General features: G+C 41.4%; 1 protein-coding gene across 3 annotated transcripts in view; it reads right to left on the reverse strand.

Annotated features, from left to right (window-relative positions):
* MDGA2 (MAM domain containing glycosylphosphatidylinositol anchor 2) overlaps positions 1-23,086 on the reverse strand; it is a 768,978-nt gene that overhangs the window by 50,487 nt on the left and 695,405 nt on the right. For all 3 annotated transcript variants that reach the window (XM_040332615.1, XM_040332614.1, XM_040332616.1), the window contains exons 11-12: positions 2,863-3,040; positions 681-701 (exon numbers count right to left, since the gene is read on the reverse strand). In XM_040332615.1, coding sequence (XP_040188549.1) covers positions 681-701; positions 2,863-3,040 — 199 coding nt within the window. The remainder of the gene's footprint in view (positions 1-680; positions 702-2,862; positions 3,041-23,086) is intronic.

The raw sequence follows: 23,086 nt of genomic DNA on the forward strand, positions 1-23,086 counted from the left end.
CCTTCACGTGACTATAAAAGATCAGAAGATGTGGTGTGAACCCCTTCATGTGAAAGATCAGAAGATGTGGTGCGAACCCCTTCATGTGAAAGATCAGAAGATGTGGTGCGAACCCCTTCATGTGAAAGATCAGAAGATGTGGTGCAAACCCCTTCATGTGAAAGATCAGAAGATGTGGTGCGAACCCCTTCATGTGAAAGTTTAGAAGATGTGGTGCAAACCCCTTCATGTGAAAGATCAGAAGATGTGGTGCGAACCCCTTCATGTGAAAGATCAGAAGATGTGGTGTGAACCCCTTCATGTGAAAGATCAGAAGATGTGGTGGGAACCCCTTCATGTGAAAGATCAGAAGATGTGGTGCGAAACCCTTCACGTGAAAGATCAAAAGATGTGATGCGAACCCCTTCACGTGAGTATAACAGCTTAGAAGATGTGGTGGGACCCCCTTCATGTGACTATAAAAGCTCAGAAGATGTGGTGGGAACCCCTTCACATGACTATAACAGCTCAGAAGATGTGGTGGGAACCCCTTCACATGACTATAAAAGATCAGAAGATGTGGTGCAAACCCCTTCACGTGACTATACACCAGTTTTCTGGAAAGTCTATTTTAAATGAATTTCACAGTTAAAATTATAAACAATGGTTTAGTAACCAACCTGTAGAATTTGAATACTTACGTAAATGAGGATTAATTGGAGCTGAAAAGCAAGAAAAAAAATAGGAGATTATTACCATGTGTAAAAAACCTTCTCCTTCATCTTAAACTATCAAAGGATACACATTTTCATGTGCAAGATATAGAGATATATAGACATATTGCTGTTGCTGCATTGCATTTCTGTAAACATAACACAGCTAATGTAATGGAAAAAAATAAAGTATAACTAAAGCCAAAACTTTTTTTTTTTGTTTTGGATAGAGTGGAGAGGGATTATAAAACCTGTCAGTTTTTTATTGCTATCTGCCCCCATTAGAGATATTCACCCCCTATTTATCTGATTTACCATTATCATTAAAAGTGTCCCCAGAAAAGTAATGGAGGGGAAATCTTCCAATAGGAACACTATTTTGGTGACTTGGAGGTCCCCAAGGAATTCCCTTAATTTGCAGGGATTTCATCTCATTTCCTGTTTTGCTAAGGGACAGGAAGTGAAGAAAAATCTCTGCAATGGGACGCAGATGGCGAAAAAAAAAACTGACAGGGGCTATAAACCTCCCTTACTCTATCCAAAAATGAAAATAAATGTTGCCTTAGCTGCCAGAGCCGTTTTTGCATTTTTTTGCACATAAATAATTAAAAAAAAGTTTAGGCCTGAAGATTACACAAAACCTCCACATATTATATATTTTCTGAAAGCAGATACCCTAGAGAACATAATAGTGGTACAGTGGAACCTCGGATTGCGATTCACGCGATTAACGAGCGCTTAGCAATATCAGCACTGTATTTAAAAAAATCCTAACTCAGTTTGCGAGTGTTGTCTCACAAAACGAGCAGGATGCAGGCCAAAGCGGTGTGCAGTACCGCATTTGGCCTGAGGTGGGGGAAGCCGGAGCCGAGCATAGTCCAAATGCATGGAAAGGCCTGAGGACAGCTCGGCTGACCTCTGTAAACCTTGGTAAGGTTCAGGAACAGAGTCTTTCCAAGGTTTGCCGAGGTGTCCTCCGGCCTTTCCGGCCATTTCCGAGGCTCCCCGGCGCCCCCCCCCCCACCTCTGGCCGCATGTGGTATTGCATGCCATTGAAGTCAATGCGGAACAAATTATTTTTGTTTCCTTTGACTTCAATGGGGGAACTCGATTCGGTATGTGAGTACTTTGGATTACGAGCATTCTCCTGGAATGGATTATGCTCGTAATCTGAGGTTGCACTGTAGTTAAGAATTAATGCAAAATTTCTGTAAAAAAAACCACACTAACGGGAATTTTAGGGCAAACAAACGCAATAAATTACCCATATTTTTGGTAAAATATAAAAAGACAAGATACCCAACATGCCGAATCTTACATTTTTGCGCACCTGTGAAATGGCGTCAAGCTTCAGTACTCTATATTTTCAATAGGCGACAGTTCAAAAGCTCCCTATAGGTATCAGTTTAGTGTTACAGGGGAGGTCTTGTGTTAGAATTATTGCTTTCACTCCGGCATGCATGGCGATATGTAACATTTGTATCGCAATCAACGTTTTCACGCGTAACCTCCCCAACACATGCATTTACATTTGTGTGTGTGTATATGTGGTGATGCGATTTTATGTGCTTGGGTGTAACTCCCCCCCCCCCCCCCAACAAAAAAATAAATTACTTTTTTTTACAAAAAGTCCCCTATGTGATGATTTTTAGGTCACAGGTTCTCTTTATTGTGACATGCAGGGTCTAAAAGACCACCAGTGTCTCCCCTGTGCTCCACTAAATGCAGATCGCATTGCAAAACATTATTCCCGGCTGGCATCTTGGAAGTAATTCATCCTCAAAGTGCACAGCAGAAGCACTGCTGTGGGACTCTCAGCAGGAGCTCACATCACCTCAGAAGCACCCTTTCTAGGGCACCTGCTCTCTGTTACCATTGGAGATCAAAAGGGTGTTAAGCTGTCAAGTCACTGTTGGGAGGGGTAGCAGAGTAATCAGAACCCATTAAGAATAATATGAAAGGGGCAGCATTTGCCCCCCATCTTATTATATATGTGGATTACAGGGTTATTTAGTAGTTGATGTGTATTGATAACTTTTGAGGAATAAAAATATTGTTTAGTTTAACTATAAGACACCCAAATAACTGACCCAAAAAAAGCCATGCACATAGCTCATTTCACATTACATTTACCCTGCCCATCACCCCAAAGCATCCTTTATTTACTTACCACTATACTTGATAATTCTAATAGCCGAGTCTCCCTCTCCAAATCTGTTGATGGGCGTTAGGCGGATCTCATATGGTTCTGGCTTCACAAGTTTAGTTAGATTGTTTGTAATTAGCTCTCCCCTCTTAATATTTCCTTCCACTGAAATCTCAGTTTCCCACCAGCGCTGTTGCCCGGCCTGTCAAAACGAGACAAAAAAAAAGACATAGATATAAATGTTATGCTAAACAAATGCTTTCCAACTCTCATCAAGCCATTAAAAGCAAATTTCATGGGTATGCCGTCCCTTCAGAGTGCATGCGCCGGTGACATCATTCACACTGCATATCTACTAAACGGTGCAAACGATGTAAATAACTCATGAAAGAATAAAGTTACGTTAAAACCAAGCACACCATTGTTTTTCTTGTGAAAATTCCCAATAAGTTTGATGTGTCACATGACTCTCTTCCTATTGAAAAAACAAAAGTTGGATTCAAAATGTCCGACTTCAAAATGGCCGCCATTTTCACCACCCATCTTGAAAAGTTTCCCCCCTCACATATACTAATGTGCCACAAACAGGAAGTTAATATCACCAACCATTCCCATGTTATTAAGGTGTATCCATATAAATGGCCCACCCTGTATTATATTCTTCTCTATTCAAATTCAAATTTATTCTATTAAAAATTTGAATTTGTTCTATTCGAAATATGAATTTTACAAAATTGTTATATTCAATTTTTATTCTATTATTTTCTATTGTTTATTTTATTATTTTGTATCCTATTTTATTTTGTATCCTATTCTTTTCTACCTCTATTCCAATTTAAATGTATTTTATTAGAAATTATAATTTCAGAAGATGAATATATTCTTTCTATTTTATTCTATTTTTAATTATTTTCTATTTAATTTTATTCTGTTCTTTTCATTTCTACTCTGTCTCTTTCTATTTTGTTGTATTATTTTTTTAGTTTGTTTACTCTATTATATAATATTCCTTTATTTTCTATTCTCTCTTTATTTTATTCTCTTTCGGAAATTTGAATTTGAAAACTATTCACATTCAATTGCCAAATGGTATTAACTTAGTTGACTAACATGTTTTAGTCAACTAAATTAACACTGGATACGGCATTGCGTTGCTTTAACTGACAATAGCCCAGATGTGCGACACTTTACCCAGACAAAATTGATGTCCCTTTTTCCCCATAAATAGAGCTTTCTATTGGTGGCATTTGATCACCTCTTGTGCTTTAAACAAAAAAAGACAATTAAAAAAGTAATAATAATAATATATATATCTAAGAATTACATTTTGTTATTATAAATCCCCCCCCCAAACAAATGAATTTCTTCATCCATTTTGGCCGATATAAATTCTTCTACATATTTTTAGTAGAAAAGGTGCCAACGTAAACCTACTGCGATTTGCAGGATCGTGCTGACCTGCCGCTGTATGACGGCGGCTGGTCGGCAAGTGGTTAAAGCGGTATTAAAAGAGGATCTTCACGCTATATAAAAAAAAAATTAAATAGGAGCTACAAATACTATATGCATACATTACAGACATCTCAAACAGTGGTTGTAAGTCCATGACAATAATTGGCAATCCAAGTAACAAATATCATCAAAGTCACAGAGTGTAACAAAAGAAACGGTACGGTATTTCAAATTATATTTCAAGGTTGCATGTCAAACAAGGATAAATCTGATAACACTGCATCCCTGCATAAAAATTATTTCAAACACACATTTTGTATCTTGTGAGGTTCAAGAAAGCCTGCATGCGGAGACAAAAGAGGTAAAAAGAGCCCAAAAAATATAATGGGGGGAGGGTCTTAAAGTGGTTGTAAACTCTCACATGTAGAGTCTGTATGGCTGAATTCGCATCACACAGACATTGCATGTGATTTGCACAGCAAGCACTCAGCAGAACCAGGTATTCTAAAATGTTGTATTCATTATTGGTAGATATGAATAAGTAGTTCCATCTCCTCTATCTTTGAGAGTCTGATAAATCATTCCCTAATCATCAGGACACGCATAGATCGCAAATGTACAGGAACTCAGGAGTATTGCCGCATTCACTCTATAGTTTCATAGTTAGTCAGATTGAAAAAAGACACAAGTCCATCCAGTTCAACCATAAAGAAAAAAAAATATTATATATACATATATATATATATATATATTATCATACAATTCCATATACACAATTCTGTACCCACAGTTGATCCAGAGGAAGGCGAAAAACCCCAGCAGAGCATGATCCATGATCTATGTGCGCTGCAGACGAGGTTGCTAAATTACTTGTTAACGTCCATCTTACCACCTGCGCTCTGGATCCTGTTCCCTCACAAATGCTACGTTCACCCTCTGGCTCTATTCTACACTCTCTAACCCACATCTTCAATCTCTCCCTCTCTTCTGGCTTCTTCCCTAACTCTTTGAAACATGCACTAGTCAGCCCCATACTTAAAAAGCCCTCACTGGACCCATCCAATCTTGACAACCTACGCCCCATCTCCTTGCTCCCCTTTTTATCCAAACTCCTTGAACGTCTAGTCTACAACCGACTGAGCGTCCACCTTGCTGATAATAACTTTCTTGATCCCTTTCAGTCTGGATTTCGTCCTCAACATTCCACAGAAACTGCTCTCCTAAAACTAACAAACGATATACTAACGGCCAAAACTAAGGGACACTATTCTGTGCTCCTACTCCTGGACCTCTCTGCTGCTTTCGATACGGTTGACCACCCACTCCTCCTCAAAAAACTCCACACCTTTGGTCTCCGTGACTGTACTCTTTGCTGGTTCTCTACCTACTTATCCAACCGCACCTTCAGCGTTACTTACAACTCTACTTCCTCCTCTCCTCTTCCATTCTCTGTTGGGGTCCCCCAAAGTTCTGTCCTTGGACCTCTCCTATCTTCAATCTACACCTCCTCCCTGGGTCAGCTGATAGCCTCCCACGGCTTCCAATACCACCTTTACGCTGACGACACTCAAATCTATTTCTCTGCCCCTCAACTCACTCCTTCATTTTCCTCACGTATCACTAATTTACTATCAGATACATCACTTTGGATGTCACACCACTTCCTCAAACTCAATCTATCCAAAACAAAACTTAACATTTTCCCTCCCCCAAGTGCCTCTTCCCCTGATCTTTCTCTCAAAATTGATGGCACAACTATCAGCCCATCCCCACATGTCAAGGTCCTAGGAGTAGTCCTGGACTCTGAACTGTCCTTTAAGCCTCACGTTCAATCACTGTCCAAATCTTGCCGCCTCAATCTTCGCAACATCTCCAAAATACGCCCCTTTCTAACCAATGACACCACAAAGCTCTTAATTCACTCCCTGGTCATCTCTCATCTCGATTACTGCAACTCCCTTCTCATTGGCTTACCGCTGCATACTCTATCCCCCCTTCAGTCCATCATGAATGCTGCTGCCAGACTCATCCACCTTACCAACCGCTCTGTCTCTGCTGCTCCTCTTTGTCAATCCCTCCACTGGCATCCGCTCGCCCAACAAATTAAATTCAAAATACTAACTACGACCTACAAAGCCATCCACAACTCTGCCCCCAGCTACATCACGGACCTAGTCTCTAAATACCAACCTAATCATTCTCTTCGTTCTTCTCAAGACCTCCTGCTCTCTAGCTCTCTCATTACCTCCTCCCATGCTCATCTACAGGACTTTTCCAGAGCCTCTCCAAGCTTATGGAACTCCTTACCCCAAACTATCCGTCTATCTCCTTCTCTACTAGCTTTTAGAGGATCAATGAAAACCCTCCTCTTCAGAGAAGCCTATCCTACCCACATCTAACAGCTGTATTTTAATTTTGTCCATCTGATCACCCCCCACATCTACTACCCTTTGTTCCACTTGACCCTCCCTTCTAGATTGTAAGCTCTAACGAGCAGGGCCCTCTGATCCTTCCTGTATTGAATTGTATTGTAACTGTACTGTTTTCCCTGATGTTGTAAAGCGCTGCGCAAACTGTTGGCGCTATATAAATCCTGTATTATAATAATAATAATAATATGTGATTGGAGGAGAAGCAGTTTAACCTTACAGTGTTTGTAACTTCAAAAAAGGAAAAAATAATGGATCATGTTCCTTTAAAGCTGGGGACGGGAACCCATTGATCGCAAGCTACCTGTCGACCGCGCGAAGGTGACAGATAGACCGGGAACATGTCTGCGCCGCCGACCCCTGTCTTCTCTCACTGCCCTCAGCCTCCCTTGCAGTGCCTGTGGTCCTCCTCCTCACAGTGGTGCGGCATTTAGAGGTTAAAACGTGCAGTCAGGAGGCGGAGTCTCGGTATGTGTAGTCTGGTATGCACAAGCATTTTTTTTAATTATTCCGTTTTATAGTGCGACTAGTTTGTGTTACTTGGACAATCAGCAGAGTGTATTCAGCAGATAACCTCTTGGAAATGCTGCCAATGAGTTGTATAAATGCACTTACTGACAACCCGGCTTTGTGTTTGTCACAAGTCATATCTGGTGAGCAGAGTGAATTAAAAAAACTGAAGCCATTTAATATGAAGAGAAAAGTTGTTTTTACTGCCTCCTGGATTGTACATGAATGGATTTCTCATAATGCATGGGAAGAGTGGAAAGACTTAATTTTTTTATGCACGATCTCCATATATTAACTGGAAGTCTAAATTTTATCACTGAGGCTTTTAAAATCCATTAATAGACTTGACACGAGAAGAACTTTCTGCATGTTGAATATATTTTGGACAGGCACCAACAATTCAGTCTGGACACAGTTAACGGAAACATTGAAGGGGTTGTAAAGGTTTGTTTTTTAATTTCTAAATAGGTTTCTTTAACCACTTAAGCCCCGCACCATATTGCTGGTCAAAGACCAGAGCACTTTTTGCGATTCGGCATTGCTTCGCTTTAACTGACAATTGCGTGGTCGTGCAACGTGGCTCCCAAACAAAATTAACGTCCTTTTTTTCCCACAAAAGAGCTTTCTTTTGGTGGTATTTGATCACTTCTGCGGTTTTTAGTTTTTGCGCTATAAACAAAAATAGAGCGACAATTTTGAAAAAAATGAATATTTTTATCTTTTTACCATAATAAATATCCCCCAAAAATATATAAAAAAAACTCAGTTTAGGCCGATACGTATTCTTCTACATATTTTTCGTAAAAAAAAAAAAAAAATCGCAATAAGCGTTTGATTGGTTTGCGCAAAAGTTTGAGGTTTTTCAGGTTGAGGTCAGGACTGTACAGAACAGTCAAGTTCCTCCCCCCCAAACTCACTTATCCATGTCTTTATGGACCTTCCTTTGTGCACTGGTGTGCAGTCATGTTGGAACAGGAAGGGGTCATCACAAAACTGTTCCCACAAAGTTGGGAGCATGAAATTGTCCAAAATGTCTTGGTATGCTGATGCCTTAAGAGTTCCCTTCACTGTAATGAAGAAGCCAAGCCCGACCGCTGAAAAACAACCCCAGACCACAATTCCCCCTCCACCAAATGATTTGGACCAGTGCACAAAGCAAGGTCCATAAAGACATGGATGAGCAAGTTTGGGGTGGAAGAACTTAACTGGCCTGAGTCTTGACCTTAACCCCAAAGAAAACATTTGGGATGAATTAGAGCCAGGCCTTCTCGTCCAACATCAGTGCATGACCTCTAAAATGTGCTTCTGGAAGAATGGTCAAGCATTCCCATTCCCATAGACACACTCCTGAACCTTGTAGACAGCCTTCCCAGAAGATTTGAAACTGTTATAGCCGCAAAGGGTGGGCCAACTCAATATTGAACCCTACAGACTAATATGGGATGCCATTAAAGTTCATGTGCGTGTAAAGGCAGGCGTCCCGCTTTGACAATATAGTGTATGTTTTTTGGTGCTTGAGAGCAGTGATTCCCAAGCTGTGGTGTACATATACCATATCTAAAATGGCCTCCAGTATGGCCTGACGAAGGCGCATGCATGCTCCGAACATGTGCCACCTCCTCCCCTCGCAAATACACAAGTGATGCCATCCTCCTATCTCCAGTGTTCTCAGCCTTCACAATCACTGAAGGAAATGCCTCTAGCTCGTTTCTTGGAACATAAAGACAACGAGTGGGACCACCCGGGACTGAACAACACAGCGGAACTTACATGATTATACAAAGCAATGTCTACTTTTTAAACTATTAAAGTGTCTAATCCAGCTACGCTTAGAAGCACTGTTCCCTTTTCTTCATCTTCCTGAAATGTCCCATGACTGGCCTGAAGACTTCAAAAAGGGACGAGTAGAAAATAAAAGTATAATTTACAGCCAACAGGGCAACATGGGGGTGAGTTGAGTAGGGGGGAAGCCTGGAGTTGGGGGTTTAAGTTTCAGTAGTTAAATACAACAACTTCCCTTCTTACTTGTATAGGACTTTATGAATTTTTTGGGATGTCCTAAAATATCACTTTCCCTTAACAGAAGGAAACACGAGCCATTTGCTTTATCAGCTCTCCTCGACTATCGACAACTTCATCATTCTACGTTCAGCTGGTTGTTTTCTTCGTCTTTAAAACCCACATTGGTTATTTTGCTATTTATACAAGGGATGAGCAAACCGATCTCCATCTGTATTTTTAATTTAGCAGGTTTGAAATGATAATAATTTACTCTTCAGCTTTAAATAGTGTCTGTACTGCTAAAACATGTTCCCTGTTATCTAGAAATGACTCATGGTCGCGTCACCAGACTGACCGCCATGTATATGATCATTGCTATAAAACAGTTTGTAAGTCACAGTTCACACATCTCTAAGAGGAAATACTGTATATTGTAATTACTTCTATACCGTTTGAAGATATAACTACATGTAGTGACATAATATCATCATCTGGCCCCCACTTCCTCCCGAGCCGATACTGTCTAATTACAACTATGTTTAGAACCAAGTTGCCAATACTCAGTCCTCTGGGTGTGAGATCCTGCCTTTATATGACTAACTGAAACATAACCTTACCTGTGAGAATCAAATGCCAATGTTGGCTTCCTTATGAAGACGCTAGTTGCCTAGCTAATATGATAAAACAACTAACTACACTACTTTCTGAGTCGCTGACCTGGAGCAAGTACTATATGTAGATCTCTACATATGATCTCTCAGCCCCCAAATTGCTTCTATCAGTTTTGCTACTGCTTATACTGTTTTACCAAATACCCATAGGTACGATTGTTAGGAATCACTGTGTAGTGTTCCCTCTCTAACCTTTCTAATTAATTACCATTAATTCATTTCTCATTATCAACTATCATTTACTGTAGGTTACCCCAGTCCCTAGCTGCTCCTGAGGAGTGGAGATATTCCACGAAACGCGTCGAGCATACGAACATACAATATAGCTGTCATGTCACAGTGAAGATGCTTTCTACTATGGGCTTGATATTGTCTGAATCATCAATTGTATTTTACCATTTATCATGGTTATATGTCATTCTGGGTCACATTGCTGTTTTTTATTGTTCGTCATGTGTTATTATGTTTATGTTACTATTAGAATGCTATATGATTTACCAATCATACTTCTGTTATACATTGTAACTCATTTATTGATCTACCCTGTTTACCTACATTGCATTGTGCCCTAGCATGCCATTAATAAATATTTGTTATCATATTGATTGATTCACTCTGCCCTAGTGTTCTGTTATAATTAAAGTCCCAACAACTTATTTTCTTAGATCTCATTGATATTGAACTTGAGTCAAAGTCAGAAGGAGAAAATTGAATCTAAAGAAGTGGACACACGTGACTTAAAGCGTAGCTAAAGCCAAAACTTTTGTTTTAGATTTGGATAGAGTGAAAAGGGATTAGAACACTTGTCAGTTTTAATTGCTGTCTGTGCTAATATTAGGACAGGGGCATTTTGGGCTGCATCATCATTATGGTTGCCCTCATAGGACCGGTTGTATCTGCAGGACTATATAAATTCATCTACTCTTTATCTTGTTAACCACCTGTCACCCGCCCCATAGCAAATTTACTGTTATAGGGTGGCTCTCCTGTGCAGGATCATGTGTATATATACGTGAATCTGCACTGCCGTCTGCAGGGGGCGCACGTGCTGCCAGGAGAGTCAGGACGCTCTTTACGTTGCAGATAGAGAAAGGAGCTGTGTGTTAGTGGGCGTCCTGACTCTCCTGTAGTCCAAGGGAGGGGGCGAGCACGAAACTCACACCAGGGATAAAGCCTCGCATTACTGTGTGGAGTCACAGACAGAAGAACAGGAAGTGAGGATTTCTCAGAAGAAATAAGAACATTTAAAAGCAAAATCGAAGAATGAGGTAAGTGAAGGAGGACTGCACTAAGGTAACAGAAGCTATTTTGGATATTTTTTTTACCTTTACAACCCCTTTAAGTGTGTCCTAGGGAGCAATTCTAACTGTGTGGGGGGTGAGCTACCACTGACATGACAGCGATCACTGCTCCCGGTGACAGGGATCAGTAGATCCCTGTCATGTCACTAGGCAGAACAGGGAAATGCCTTGTTTACATTGTCATCTCTCCGTTCTGCCTCACGATCGCGGGCTGCCAGTGAAAATCGCGTTTGCGGCTCCCGCGGCATGCGGTGGGGGCAAGCACCCACATGTCGGCAAATTCGAAGGGACGTACAGGTATGCCCAGTTGCCTGTATAAGGTGACCAGATTTTTAAAATGAAATCCGGGGACATATTTTTTCTTTACTAGTAATGGCAACAATCAGCGACTCTCTGCCCGTCGCCGCCCACCTCACAGCCTCTCAAGTCTTACTCTTCGGGCCCCGGCTACTACTGGATGGGGAGCGGAGGAAGATCACTCCGCCAGGCAAGGAGATAGGCAGGTGGCTGACCAGGATTTGAGCCAAGGCAGAAGAACATGTGAGCGAAGCTGAATGGGCATGCGCCCGAAACTGAAGAAATATTCCCTCCGCTCCGACCAGCACATGATCATCAGAAAGGGGCACAGATAATGGGAAAAATACAACCCCCCTATGCTAGTAGGCACGGCAGAGTGGGGGTGTGTAATTTTAATTTTTTTATTTTAATTCTGCACTGATTGTCTTTGAAATTGCCCCTGCCCCCTATTAAATCCAATCTGGGGACAAAACCAAGGACAGACTTGGTCCGGGGACAGTGTTCTCAATCAGGGGACTGTCCCCTGAAACTGGGGATGTCTGGTCACCCTACTGTATGAGCCCTTCTGCCGAGGTACATCTGTGTGTGCTGGTCGACAAGCGGTTAAAGCGGGAGTTCACCCATAACATTTTTTTTACCCTTAGATTGATGCTCATTTTGTCTAGGGGAATCGGCTAGTTGTTTTAAAATCTAAGCTGTACTTACCATTTTAGAGAGCGATCTTCTCCACCGCTTCCGGGTATGGTCTTCGGGACTGGGCGTTCCTATTTTGATTGACAGTCTTCCGACAGGCTTCCGACGGTCGCATCCATCGCGTCACGAGTAGCCGAAAGAAGCCGATCGTCGGTGCGGCTCTATACTGCGCCCTTGCGCACCGACGTTCGGCTACTATCGGAAAATCGTGATGCGATGGATGCGACCGTCGGAAGCCTGTTGGAAGACTGTCAATCAAAATAGGAACGCCCAGTCCCGCAGCCCATACCCGGAAGCGGCGGAGAAGATCGCTCTCTAAAACGGTAAGTACAGCTTTGATTTAAAAAAAAACTACCCGATTCCCCTAGACAAAATGAGCAGGAATCTAAGGTTAACATTTTTTATTTCCGGGTGAACCTCCCCCTTAAAGAACTCTTTGGTTGGCCATCATTAGGCTTTGAATGGTGCCTGTCCGTGCGCTTGCAATACATGTTGTATATCACAAAAAATGGCCTGGTCAGGATAGGGCATAACAGCCAGGAAAATAACATTTTCAAAAGGAGGCCAGCAAAGGCGGCTCTGGTATTTCTCTTAGCAAAGGTCTTTGCTTTGCTAAAAGAGAGAAATAACCAGAAGCCCAGAGACAAACAAGACCTAGCCACGGGAGGCATGTGTGACAGCCAGTCATTAGAAGGAGAATGTCCAAATCTTAGCATGAAATACTGTAAGGAAAATAAGGAACAAGCAAGTACACTGAATGTAAAATTACTTTTGAGTGCACTTCACTATAATGACAAAAAATAGACTTATTGACAGTATACTAAAGTTTCTCCTTAAAATAGATAAGTGTTGCTTGTGCTAGAATGCTACTTTGTATCTCTGTGTGGAACAAAAAAATAAAATTTTATAATGTTCTCAATTGCTAGGCTGTCCACCAAGCCTTTACTTTATAGAACATAAAATTGTGGTGTTGCTGGTCAGGAGAAATGATAAGGGAATTATCACATTGAAATAGGAAGAACTGCAAGGCGCAGAGATAATGTACGAAACTGAGCCCACATCACCTCCTTAGATGGAGAAATCAAATATGTCATAAGAAACACACCATGCACTATACAGTCAAAGGCTTGTGGACACCTGGCAACAACAGCACCTAGATGTGCATGTTGGACATCCCATTTCAAAAGAATCTCATGCCGCCCGAGTGTACAGACTCTCCTTTCAAAAGAACCGTGGTTCTCTTGAAAGGCAAGAACGCGGTGACGTCATCGCGTACGAAGGGGATTCGGTCGTCAACTTCGATGCCGTCGCCGCCATCTTGCTGCACCCTACCTATGTCTAGGAAGCTACCGCACTTGCGTCAAAGTCATTTCGAGCATGCACGGGTTTCCACGGCGACAGGTAAGTATACACACTCTCAGGTTTCTCGGCAGGAAAACTGCAGAGAATCTCACGACGAGAAAAATGGAGAACATGTTCTCTATTTTTCTCGTCTAGATTCTGGGCAGTTTTCTTGTCGAGAAACCTGAAAGCCTCGTACACACGCTTGGTATACTCGGCAAGAAAGCTCTGCCAGCAGTTTTCTTGCTGGTTCTTGCCGAGTATACCGAGCATGTGTACGAGGCTTTAGGTGTAGGATATCCATCCTAAAAAAAATCAAAACCATTTCTAGGACATGACTTCAATGCCCTGCTTCTCTACCCCTCCTCTCACTCCCCACCCATTTTTGCCAGCAATTTCCAGCAGTTTTTTTGGTTACACGCCATTTTCTATGTTTCATTATTCTTCAAATCAAAGGAGTCACATTTGATTTGCATATGACAGTCCTTATACTAACCTGACAAGTTAAAAAAGGTGTTTCTATTTAACCTCTTAGTATTTTTTTTTTTTTACACTTATCAGTCTTAATTAACTTCTCCTTTCCCCTCTCCCCTTAAAGTGGATGTAAACCCGATTCATGAAATTTGAGCTGGGCACATATATCTGCAGTATTTTGTTATCTCTTTTCAATGAACCAAGTCTTATAGCTCTCTTCTGAATGGTTCCTCTGTTTTCAGCCTGAGAACTTTTTTTTTTTACTTTTTAGACAAAAGCAGCCTGAATCTTTTGTCAAAGAAGGTTGCTAAAATAGAGTAGCAGAGAGCAGCTCCTATTACAAAACAGCTTTGAGAGTCTCTGAGAGAGCCTATGAGAGGGGGTGTGTGTCTTTCCTCCAATCAGCAATGTTAGCTATCTTGGCTGTATGCCCAGACATCACACTTAACCAGGAAGAGAAAATCTCCTAACCCAATTTCAACTTTCTAAACAGTATATAAATGTGAAGACAGCAGATATACATATAAATGTATATAGGGAGATATGGTTAATCTCTGTGTCTCATCTGAGGCTGTTCACTTCACTGGGTGTATGGAGGATTTACATCCACTTTAACTTTTCTCTTTTCAGATATTTTTTTTATTTCTACTTTTTTGTACTGCTATTATCTAACATTTATGTTTTTCATTTGAGTTATTTTTTTTTGTTTTTTGTGCAAAATTAAAAAAAAAAGGCTTATTATGGGCCAGATTCACAAAAAGATACAGCAGTGTATCTCCTGATACACCGTCGTATCTCTGAGTTCTGCCGGTCGTATCTATGCGACTGATTCATAGAATCAGTTACGCATAGATATCCTTAAGATCCGACAGGTGTAACTGTGTTACACCGTTACACCGTCGGATCTTAGGCTGCCATTCCAGGCCGGCCGCTAGGTGGCGTTTCGGTTTATTTACGCGACGAATATGCAAATGAGGAGATACGCCGATTCAGAAACGAACGACCGCCCGGCGTTTTTTTTTACGTTGTTTGCGTTCGGATTTTTCCGGCGGATAGCTACCCCTGGGTCTATGAGGCGCAGCCAATGTTAAGTACGGCCGTCTTTTCCGCGACAATATTTTAATTTTTTACGTTGTTCGCGTAAGTCGTTCGCGAATACGGATGGACGGAATTTACGTAAACGTCGAACCCAATGACGTCCTTGCAACGTCATTTGGAGCAATGCACGCTGGGAAAATTTCCGGACGGCGCATGCGCTGTTCGATCGGCGCGGGAACGCGCCTGATTTAAATACTACACGCCCCCTAGCCGCGGAATTTGAATTCCGGCGGGGGATTTACGATACGCCGCCGCAAGTTTTGAGGTAAGTGTGAATTAACCACTTGCCTGAAAAACTTGCGGCGGCGGATCTTAAATCAGATAGGTTACGCGGATCTAAAGATCCACTAACCTATGTGAATCTGGCCCTTAATGTGTAAATAACTTAGCAATACTCTATGGCAGAAATGTATTTAAAAAAAAAAAAAAAAACATTTTTGATGATGTTATCACTGTGCATCTCTATGCAAATTAGGCAGCTCATAAGATGCTGAGACAGTAAAGCTACAGAGAAAAGGTCTAGATTACTGGAGGAACTGCTGTCATAACAGTCTGCATAGCTGCTTTGGGGCTCAGACCAAGCCTGGGGGGCCAGCTGGGAATCCAGGGACAAGACGCAATGGCCAGTTCTGTAGTTCAGACCTCTGTCAGTGCAGAAATGTGATTGATGACAGTGACAGCTCAGCCTATCAATGCTTTCACTTGTAAACAGCCAGCAGAGAACGTCTTGCGTTTTGTGGCAGAGCCTGCAGCGGAAGGTGGTGAGTGTGGTTTTTTATTTGCACTTCTCCACAACTGTGGCACTAAAAGGAAGAACTGCCTTTTATCAAGGGGGTCTAGAGCGGTTTGCACATATTTTTTTATTTACGTTTCATTATTGCACACTTTGGATAACATCGGCATTGACTGGCACCGTTTATTCATTCAGTTCACTTTTTTTTCGACCAGTGCAGCACTTTGAAATATCTGAGAACAGGAAGGATCAACAAGTACTGCAAAAATTAAGCTGCTCCTCGACTCTGGAGGTCTTCTCTAATTTTGTTGAGCTGCATACTCCATACTCCGCAGCTTTTTGATATTTTGCTTCTGTATAGCAGATAACTCAACATCGTAAAGTGCACAAAACCTGAGGCACTGCCACATACAGTATATTTTACATCTCGTTGTAATTGATGCCAATAAATTGTTTCATTGCAGACGATCAGCTATCAGTAATACACGTCAGAATTATTGCAGTAAGAGCCATTTGTATGGGAAGGATTACTTTGCAATTTAAAGGTGCAATCACTTAAAGCTGAAAGGTTCCCCCACGAGAGCTGGCTCAAGTTGAAAAATGGCCAGGAAAATGGAAAAATCCAATGATCGGCACAGGGAGTGCTCAATTTGCAGGTGAAGCCCATAAATCATTATTGGCATCTCATTAAAAATGACACATTGCTTCCATTGGGGAATGTTCATTATGAACTGAAACATGGAGGTCGGAACCAAGATATTCCCCCATGATATAAATTCCTAGTTGTCTTTTCTTCCAGGAACACCACAATTTGCATTTAAGGAAATACTCCCACTAAGTCCCATCTAAACTGGTAACATGTCCTGAACCTGATGTTATTTCACAACGATAACAACCCCTTCTATGAAAAAACAAATAGGGAGATTTACTAAAACTGGTACCGTTTTCTGGTGCAGCTGTGCATGGTAGCCAATCAGTTTATAATTTCAGCTTGTTCAATTAAGCTTTAACAAAACAAAAAAATAAAAAAAATGGAAGCTGATTAGTTTCTATACACAGCTGCACCACATTTTGCACTCTTCAGTTTTAGCAAATCAGCCCACTGATAAGAATTCCTTCATACGTATGCATTATGGTAATGTTTGTTTTATTGTATGTTACTGCAACACACATTAGGACATGAACTGTGGTGCAGTGCCTTTTATTTTCTCCCATTGTCCTATCACAGTAGTGGGCACCGCACAACACACATGTGGCAAACTGCATTACAAAAAAAAAAAAGTCAGGACCAGGCCTATTTCTGACATTTGTTGTTCAAGTTAAAATCAGTGGGCCAGATTCACAGCAGAAATACGCCGGCGTATTTTCAAATTTGCCGCGTCGTATCTTGATTTGGAATCCTCAAACCAAGATACGACGGCTTTTGGCATAGATCCGACAGGCGTACGGCTTTGTACGCCTTCGGATCGTAGGTGTAATTCTCCGGCGGCCGCTGGATGGAGTTTGCGTCGTTTTCCAGCATTGGGTATGCAAATTAGCTGTTTACGGCGATCCACAAAGGTACGCGCGTTCGTCACATTCTCTTACCTCCTCGGCAATTGTTTTTTCCCGTCGCAATCTTAAGCCTGCTATTTCATGGCTTAGATTTAAACCAGCCATGTTAAAGTATGGCCGTCGTTCCCGCGTCGAATTTCAATTATTTTTTTTTTTTGCGTAAGACGTTCGGGAATACGAAAGTATGTTACGCACGTCGCCGTTCAAAAAACACGTCGGGGCGCCGTCATTTCGCGCAAAGCACAGTGGGAAATTTTCACACGGAGCATGCACAGAACGTTCGGCACGGGAGCGCGCCTAATTTAAATGGTACACGCCCCATTTAAATTAGGCGGGCTTGTGCCGGGCGGCTTAACGTTACACCGCCGTAAGTTTACACGCAAGTGCTTGGTGAATCAGGCACTTGCGATGAAAAGTTGCGGCGGTGTAACGTAAATGAGTTACGTTACGCCGCAGCGCAGGTACATGAATTCTGGCCCAATATTTCTTGCTAGAAAATTTCCTAGAACCCCCCAAAATTATATATATTTTTTAGCAAAGACCCTAGACAATAAAATAGACATTGTTGCAATATTTCATGTAACACCGTAGTGGTCTTACAAGCGCAATTTTTTTGGGAAAAAATGCAAAATGTTTGAATTTAAAAAAAAAAACAGTAAAGTTAGCCCATTTTTTTTTTTTTTTTTTGTAAAATGTGAAAGAGGAGGTTACACTGAGTAAATAGATACCTAACATGTCATGCTTTAAAATTACACATGCTCGTGAAATGGTGATAACTAGATGAATTAAAAATCTCTATAGGTGACGTTTCATATTTTTTTTTGTTTTACAGGTTATCAGTTTAGAGTTACAGAGGAGGTCTAGTGTTAGAATTATTGCTCTTGCTCTAACTATCACGGCGATACCTCACATGTGTGGTTTGAACATAATTTACATATGTGGGCGTGACTTAGGTATGAGTTTGCTTCTGCGTGCAAGCTCGATAGGGACAGGCGCTTCCATTTTTTTCCCCTCATTTAATTTTAACGTTTTGTTTTTACACTGTCCCTTTAAACAAAACAAATTTGATCAATTTTATTCCTATTACAAGGAATGTAAACATCCCTTTTAATAGAAATAAGCATGACAGGGCCCCTTCATTGGGAGATCTGGGGTCAAAAAGGCTCATACTCTCTCATTTACTTCAAAGAAAAAAAAAAAGCTATTTGCCTTTAAGAGATGAAAAAAATCATCCCTTTAAAGGGGTTGTAAAGGTAAATGTTTTATTTGCTAACTAGCTTCCTTCAAGCTAATGCAGTGCTAGTTCACTTACCCGTTCCTTCGATTTTCTTTCTAAATGTCACAAATTCTTGTTTTAAATCCTCACTTCCTGTTACTCCTCATGAAAGTTGTCACCGTCATGCGAGCCGTTTTGCCTGGTGGTGAGTGATCGTGCTCGCCCCCTCCCTTGGACTATAGCCCTGCGCGGGCAGTGAATCTTAGGCCCCGTACACACGACCGAACATGTCCGCTGAAACTGGTCCGACGGACCAGTTTCAGCAGACATGTTCGGTCGTGTGTACGGCCGACTGGACAATTGTCCGGCGGATCGGACAGTTTCCAGCGGACAAATGTTTCTTAGCATGCTAAGAAACATGTCCGCTGGAAGCCTGTCCGTCGGACATGTTCGGTCGTCTGTACAGACTCACCGGACATGTCCGATCGGCCGAAAGCCCTCGCATGCGTCAAAGTGATTCGACGCATGCGTGGAAGCATTGACCTTCCAGGGCCGCACACGTCGCCGCGTCATCGTCGCGGCGACGGCACGGCCACGTCACCGCGTATCGTGTCCGCGCGGATTTCTGTCTGATGGTGTGTACAACCATCAGACAGAAATCCAGCAGCGGACATGTCCACTGAAAACGGTCCGGCGGACCGTGTTCAGCGGACAGATCCGCTGGTGTGTACGAGGCCTTAGTGAAACTAAGGCAAGGGAGTTGGCGCTGCAGCGTCGTAGACACACCCACTCTTTAATATTCTATAGCTCCTGGTGGATTTTGCTTCTAATCCCCTTGTGAAGGCTTCCATGGATGGAAGTGTTATGGTTACACAACCTATCACATTGCTATAATATTTTTATATGGACTATAAACTGAAGGAACTATGAATAAATGGTTGTGGAATGAATCATTTGAGTTTCCATTATTTCTTATGAGGTAATTTGCTTTGATATACAAGTGCTTTGGATTACATGCATGTTTCTGAAACAAATTATGCCCGCAATCCAAGGTTTTACTGTATTTTGTTTATTTATGATAATACTTCTTAGTGCACATCATGGGCCAGATTCTCGTAGACTGGCATTAAACTGCGGCGGCGTAACGTTTCTCATTTACGTAACGCGGCCGCAAGTTTTACGGGCAAGTGCTTGATTCACAAAGCACTTGCCTGTAAAGTTGCGGAGGCGTAGCGTAAATTCTTCGGCGCAAGCCCGCCTAATTCAAATGATCCAGGTAGGGGGTGTGGATCATTTAAATTAGGCGCGTTCCCGCGCCGATCGTACTGCACATGCGCCGTCCCTAAAATTTCCCGACGTGCATTGCGCTAAATGACGTCGCATGGACGTCATTGGTTTCGGCGTTAACGTAAATGGCGTCCAGCGCCATTCACGGACGACTTACGCAAATGACGTCATTTTTAAACATTTTGACGCGGGAACAGCGGCCATACTGAACGTTGGTTGCCCCTCATAATAGCAGGGGCAACTTTACGCGTCGCTTGCGCTACGGAAACGTCGTAAATTCTCTGCGTCGACCGCGCGTACGTTCGGGAATCTCGCGTAAATACCTAATTTGCATAGACGACGGGGAAAACGAAGATGCGACACCTAGCGGTGGGAAAAAAAAATGCATTTAAGATCTGACAGCGTAAGAGCCTTACGCCTGTCAGATCTCATGGATATCTATGCGTAACTGATTCTAAGAATCAGTCGCATAGATACGCCGGGCCAGATTCGGACTTACGACGGCGCAAATGGCATTGCGCCGTCGTAACTCTTGAGAATCAGGCCCCATGCGTACCATCCCAAGTAGTATTTCACATAGAATTTTACCTCTGCATGTTCTTACTACCTGTGAGAAGTAAAAAAAACGACTGGTTGGTCTAATCAGTATCTACCAAAAAATGATTTTGGGTGGACTGACCCTTATTATACACTATTCTGCTTTCTAGGTAACAGGAAGTGTTAAAAAAAAAAACAACGTTTCATTTATTCTCTTCTCCACAATCTATCCCCCCCTGTCGAGAAAGCATAATACATTTTACAGGTTGTTTCTAAGCATATATTTCTGGTCTCTTAACTAACACACTTTAGCTAATAGACTGAGAGATTTATCACTTTGCTTCTACCGCAGAGTAAAATCTAGTCCCATGGACATCAAGCCAGGAGCGTTAGGAGCTTCTGGGACGTGATGCAATTTCAAATCATGCCTGCCATAGGCATCATAATGATTTATGCCAACTGTAAAGCTTTGCTTAAAAAAAAAAGTAATTTTTTTACTGCAAGATCCAGTTCCTGGTAATGTAAAATTATCAGAGATTGATCTGCAAACAAAGCGTTACAATAAAGTTTTGCCTTACAAAGCAAGGAGAGAGCAGGAACCAAGATAATGTCCTGACTCAATGCTGCCTACTTTAAAATTAGTTTCAAGTCGGAGAAAGGGGGCATGTGTGCTGCGCAGGAGAACGGATAGAAGTGCAGATAAGGGTGCAAAGAACATTTATAACAAGGTGAAAAAGAAAAGAATGTTCTGTGAAATTCACAAAAGTTGTACAAGAGTTGAAACTTTTTATTTGCCTTTTATGCTCCCCTTTTTACAGTGAACAAAAGTTGGAAAGAAACATGCAGGGTTACAAAGGAAAGCAGGGGTTTCTTAATATTTTAATTTATTTGAATTTATGGCTCAGGAATTGAATGTTAGCATTCTCAAACTACAGTGGACCACAAATCATTTTTTTAGAAAAAATAAGTGTCAAAAGTGCTAGTTAGTGTCCGATTTGTCCGCTGCAATATTACAGTCACGCCATAGGTCGCTAATTGCCGCCATTACTTGTAAACAAATTACATTTATAAATGTATCCCATAGTTTGTGGACGCTATAACTAAATTTAAGAAGGAATTTGATTTAATTTTTTTGGGGGGGATTTGTATATATATATATACACAGTACAGACCAAACGTTTGGACACACCTTCTCATTCAAAGAGTTTTCTTTATTTTCATGACTATGAAAATTGTAGATTCACACTGAAGGCATCAAAACTATGAATTAACACATGTGGAATTATACATAACAAAAAAGTGTGAAACAACTGAAAATATATTTCATATTCTAGGTTCTTCAAAGTAGCCACCTTTTGCAGCAGACACATCTCTAGAACTGTTAAGAGGAGACTGTGTGAATCAGGCCTTCATGGTAGAATATCTGCTAGGAAACCACTGCTATATATATTTTTTTAATTGTCAGTATTTTTTGTTTATATCACAAAAAAATTAAACTGCAGAGGGGACCCAATACCACCCCCAAAAAATTATATTTTTAGGGAAAAAATAACATACATTTTATTTGTGTACAGCGTAGCATGACCACACAATTGTTGGTTACAATAACGCAGTGCTGTATCTCAAAAAAACTTCCGGAGCTGAATTGGTTAATCAAAGATCAAATGGACGGTCCTTTGGCATTTTGTTAAATGACCATCCATGGCAAGATTCTGAAGTACAGTTTCTGCAGCCAATGTCTCATTCCTATGGCTACATTTTCTGACATGAGGAGTGATGGTGGTTTTTTTTTTGTCCTAAAAATAATTCCAGAAAAAAAAAAAACAGATCTTAATCTAGTTGCATATTATTTAGCACTTGAGTCCTGACCAATTCCTTAATTCAATAAAACTGGAAGAACTCAAACAATGACCCCCTACTTCACTACCATGTCCTGTAATGACGTAAGGGTCAGCAGGAGGAACCCCAGCACACATGATGGAGGCCACTGTGCTCATTGGGACCTTCAATGCCGCAGACATTTTTCTGTACCCTTCCCCATACAATCTTGTCTCGGAGGTCTACAGACAATTCCTTGGACTTCATGTCTTGGTTTGTGCTCTGACATGCACTAATGCATGGGTCGAATTTTGAAAGATCTTTCATTCCAAAATCAGAAAATGTGTGCGTTTTGTGATCTGATTGGTGCCACCATTGATTTTGAAATTCGACCGGTTAAAACCTTCAATTTCACCTCATGTTCCTACAGAAAATGTTTTTTGTGTCTGGGAATCTTCTTTCTTTCCGGGAACGTTCGTCTCTTTTCTTGCACATGCGCATTTCTTTTTTTACTACATTTCTCGCACGATCGTCCCATCATTGATTAAACAAATAGTTTGTTTTTTCAAAAAATGTCCAACATGTTGGATTATTAAAATTTGATAGCCGCCCAAAACAATTGGCTGATGCTGCAGCCCACTAATATTGCGAAATACGAACGAAAATTCTTAGATAAGATTTTCGAAAGAAAGATCTTTCGAAATTCGACCCGTATATGGCCAGCATAACAGGTGTGTACCTTTTCAAATCATGTCCAATCAACTGAATTTACCACAGCTGGACTCCAATAAAGTTGTAGAAACATCTAAGGTCCCTTTCACACGGGGCGGATCAGT

Source organism: Rana temporaria, chromosome 13 (genome assembly GCF_905171775.1).
Source record: "Rana temporaria chromosome 13, aRanTem1.1, whole genome shotgun sequence".
Classification (NCBI taxonomy): domain Eukaryota; kingdom Metazoa; phylum Chordata; class Amphibia; order Anura; family Ranidae; genus Rana; species Rana temporaria.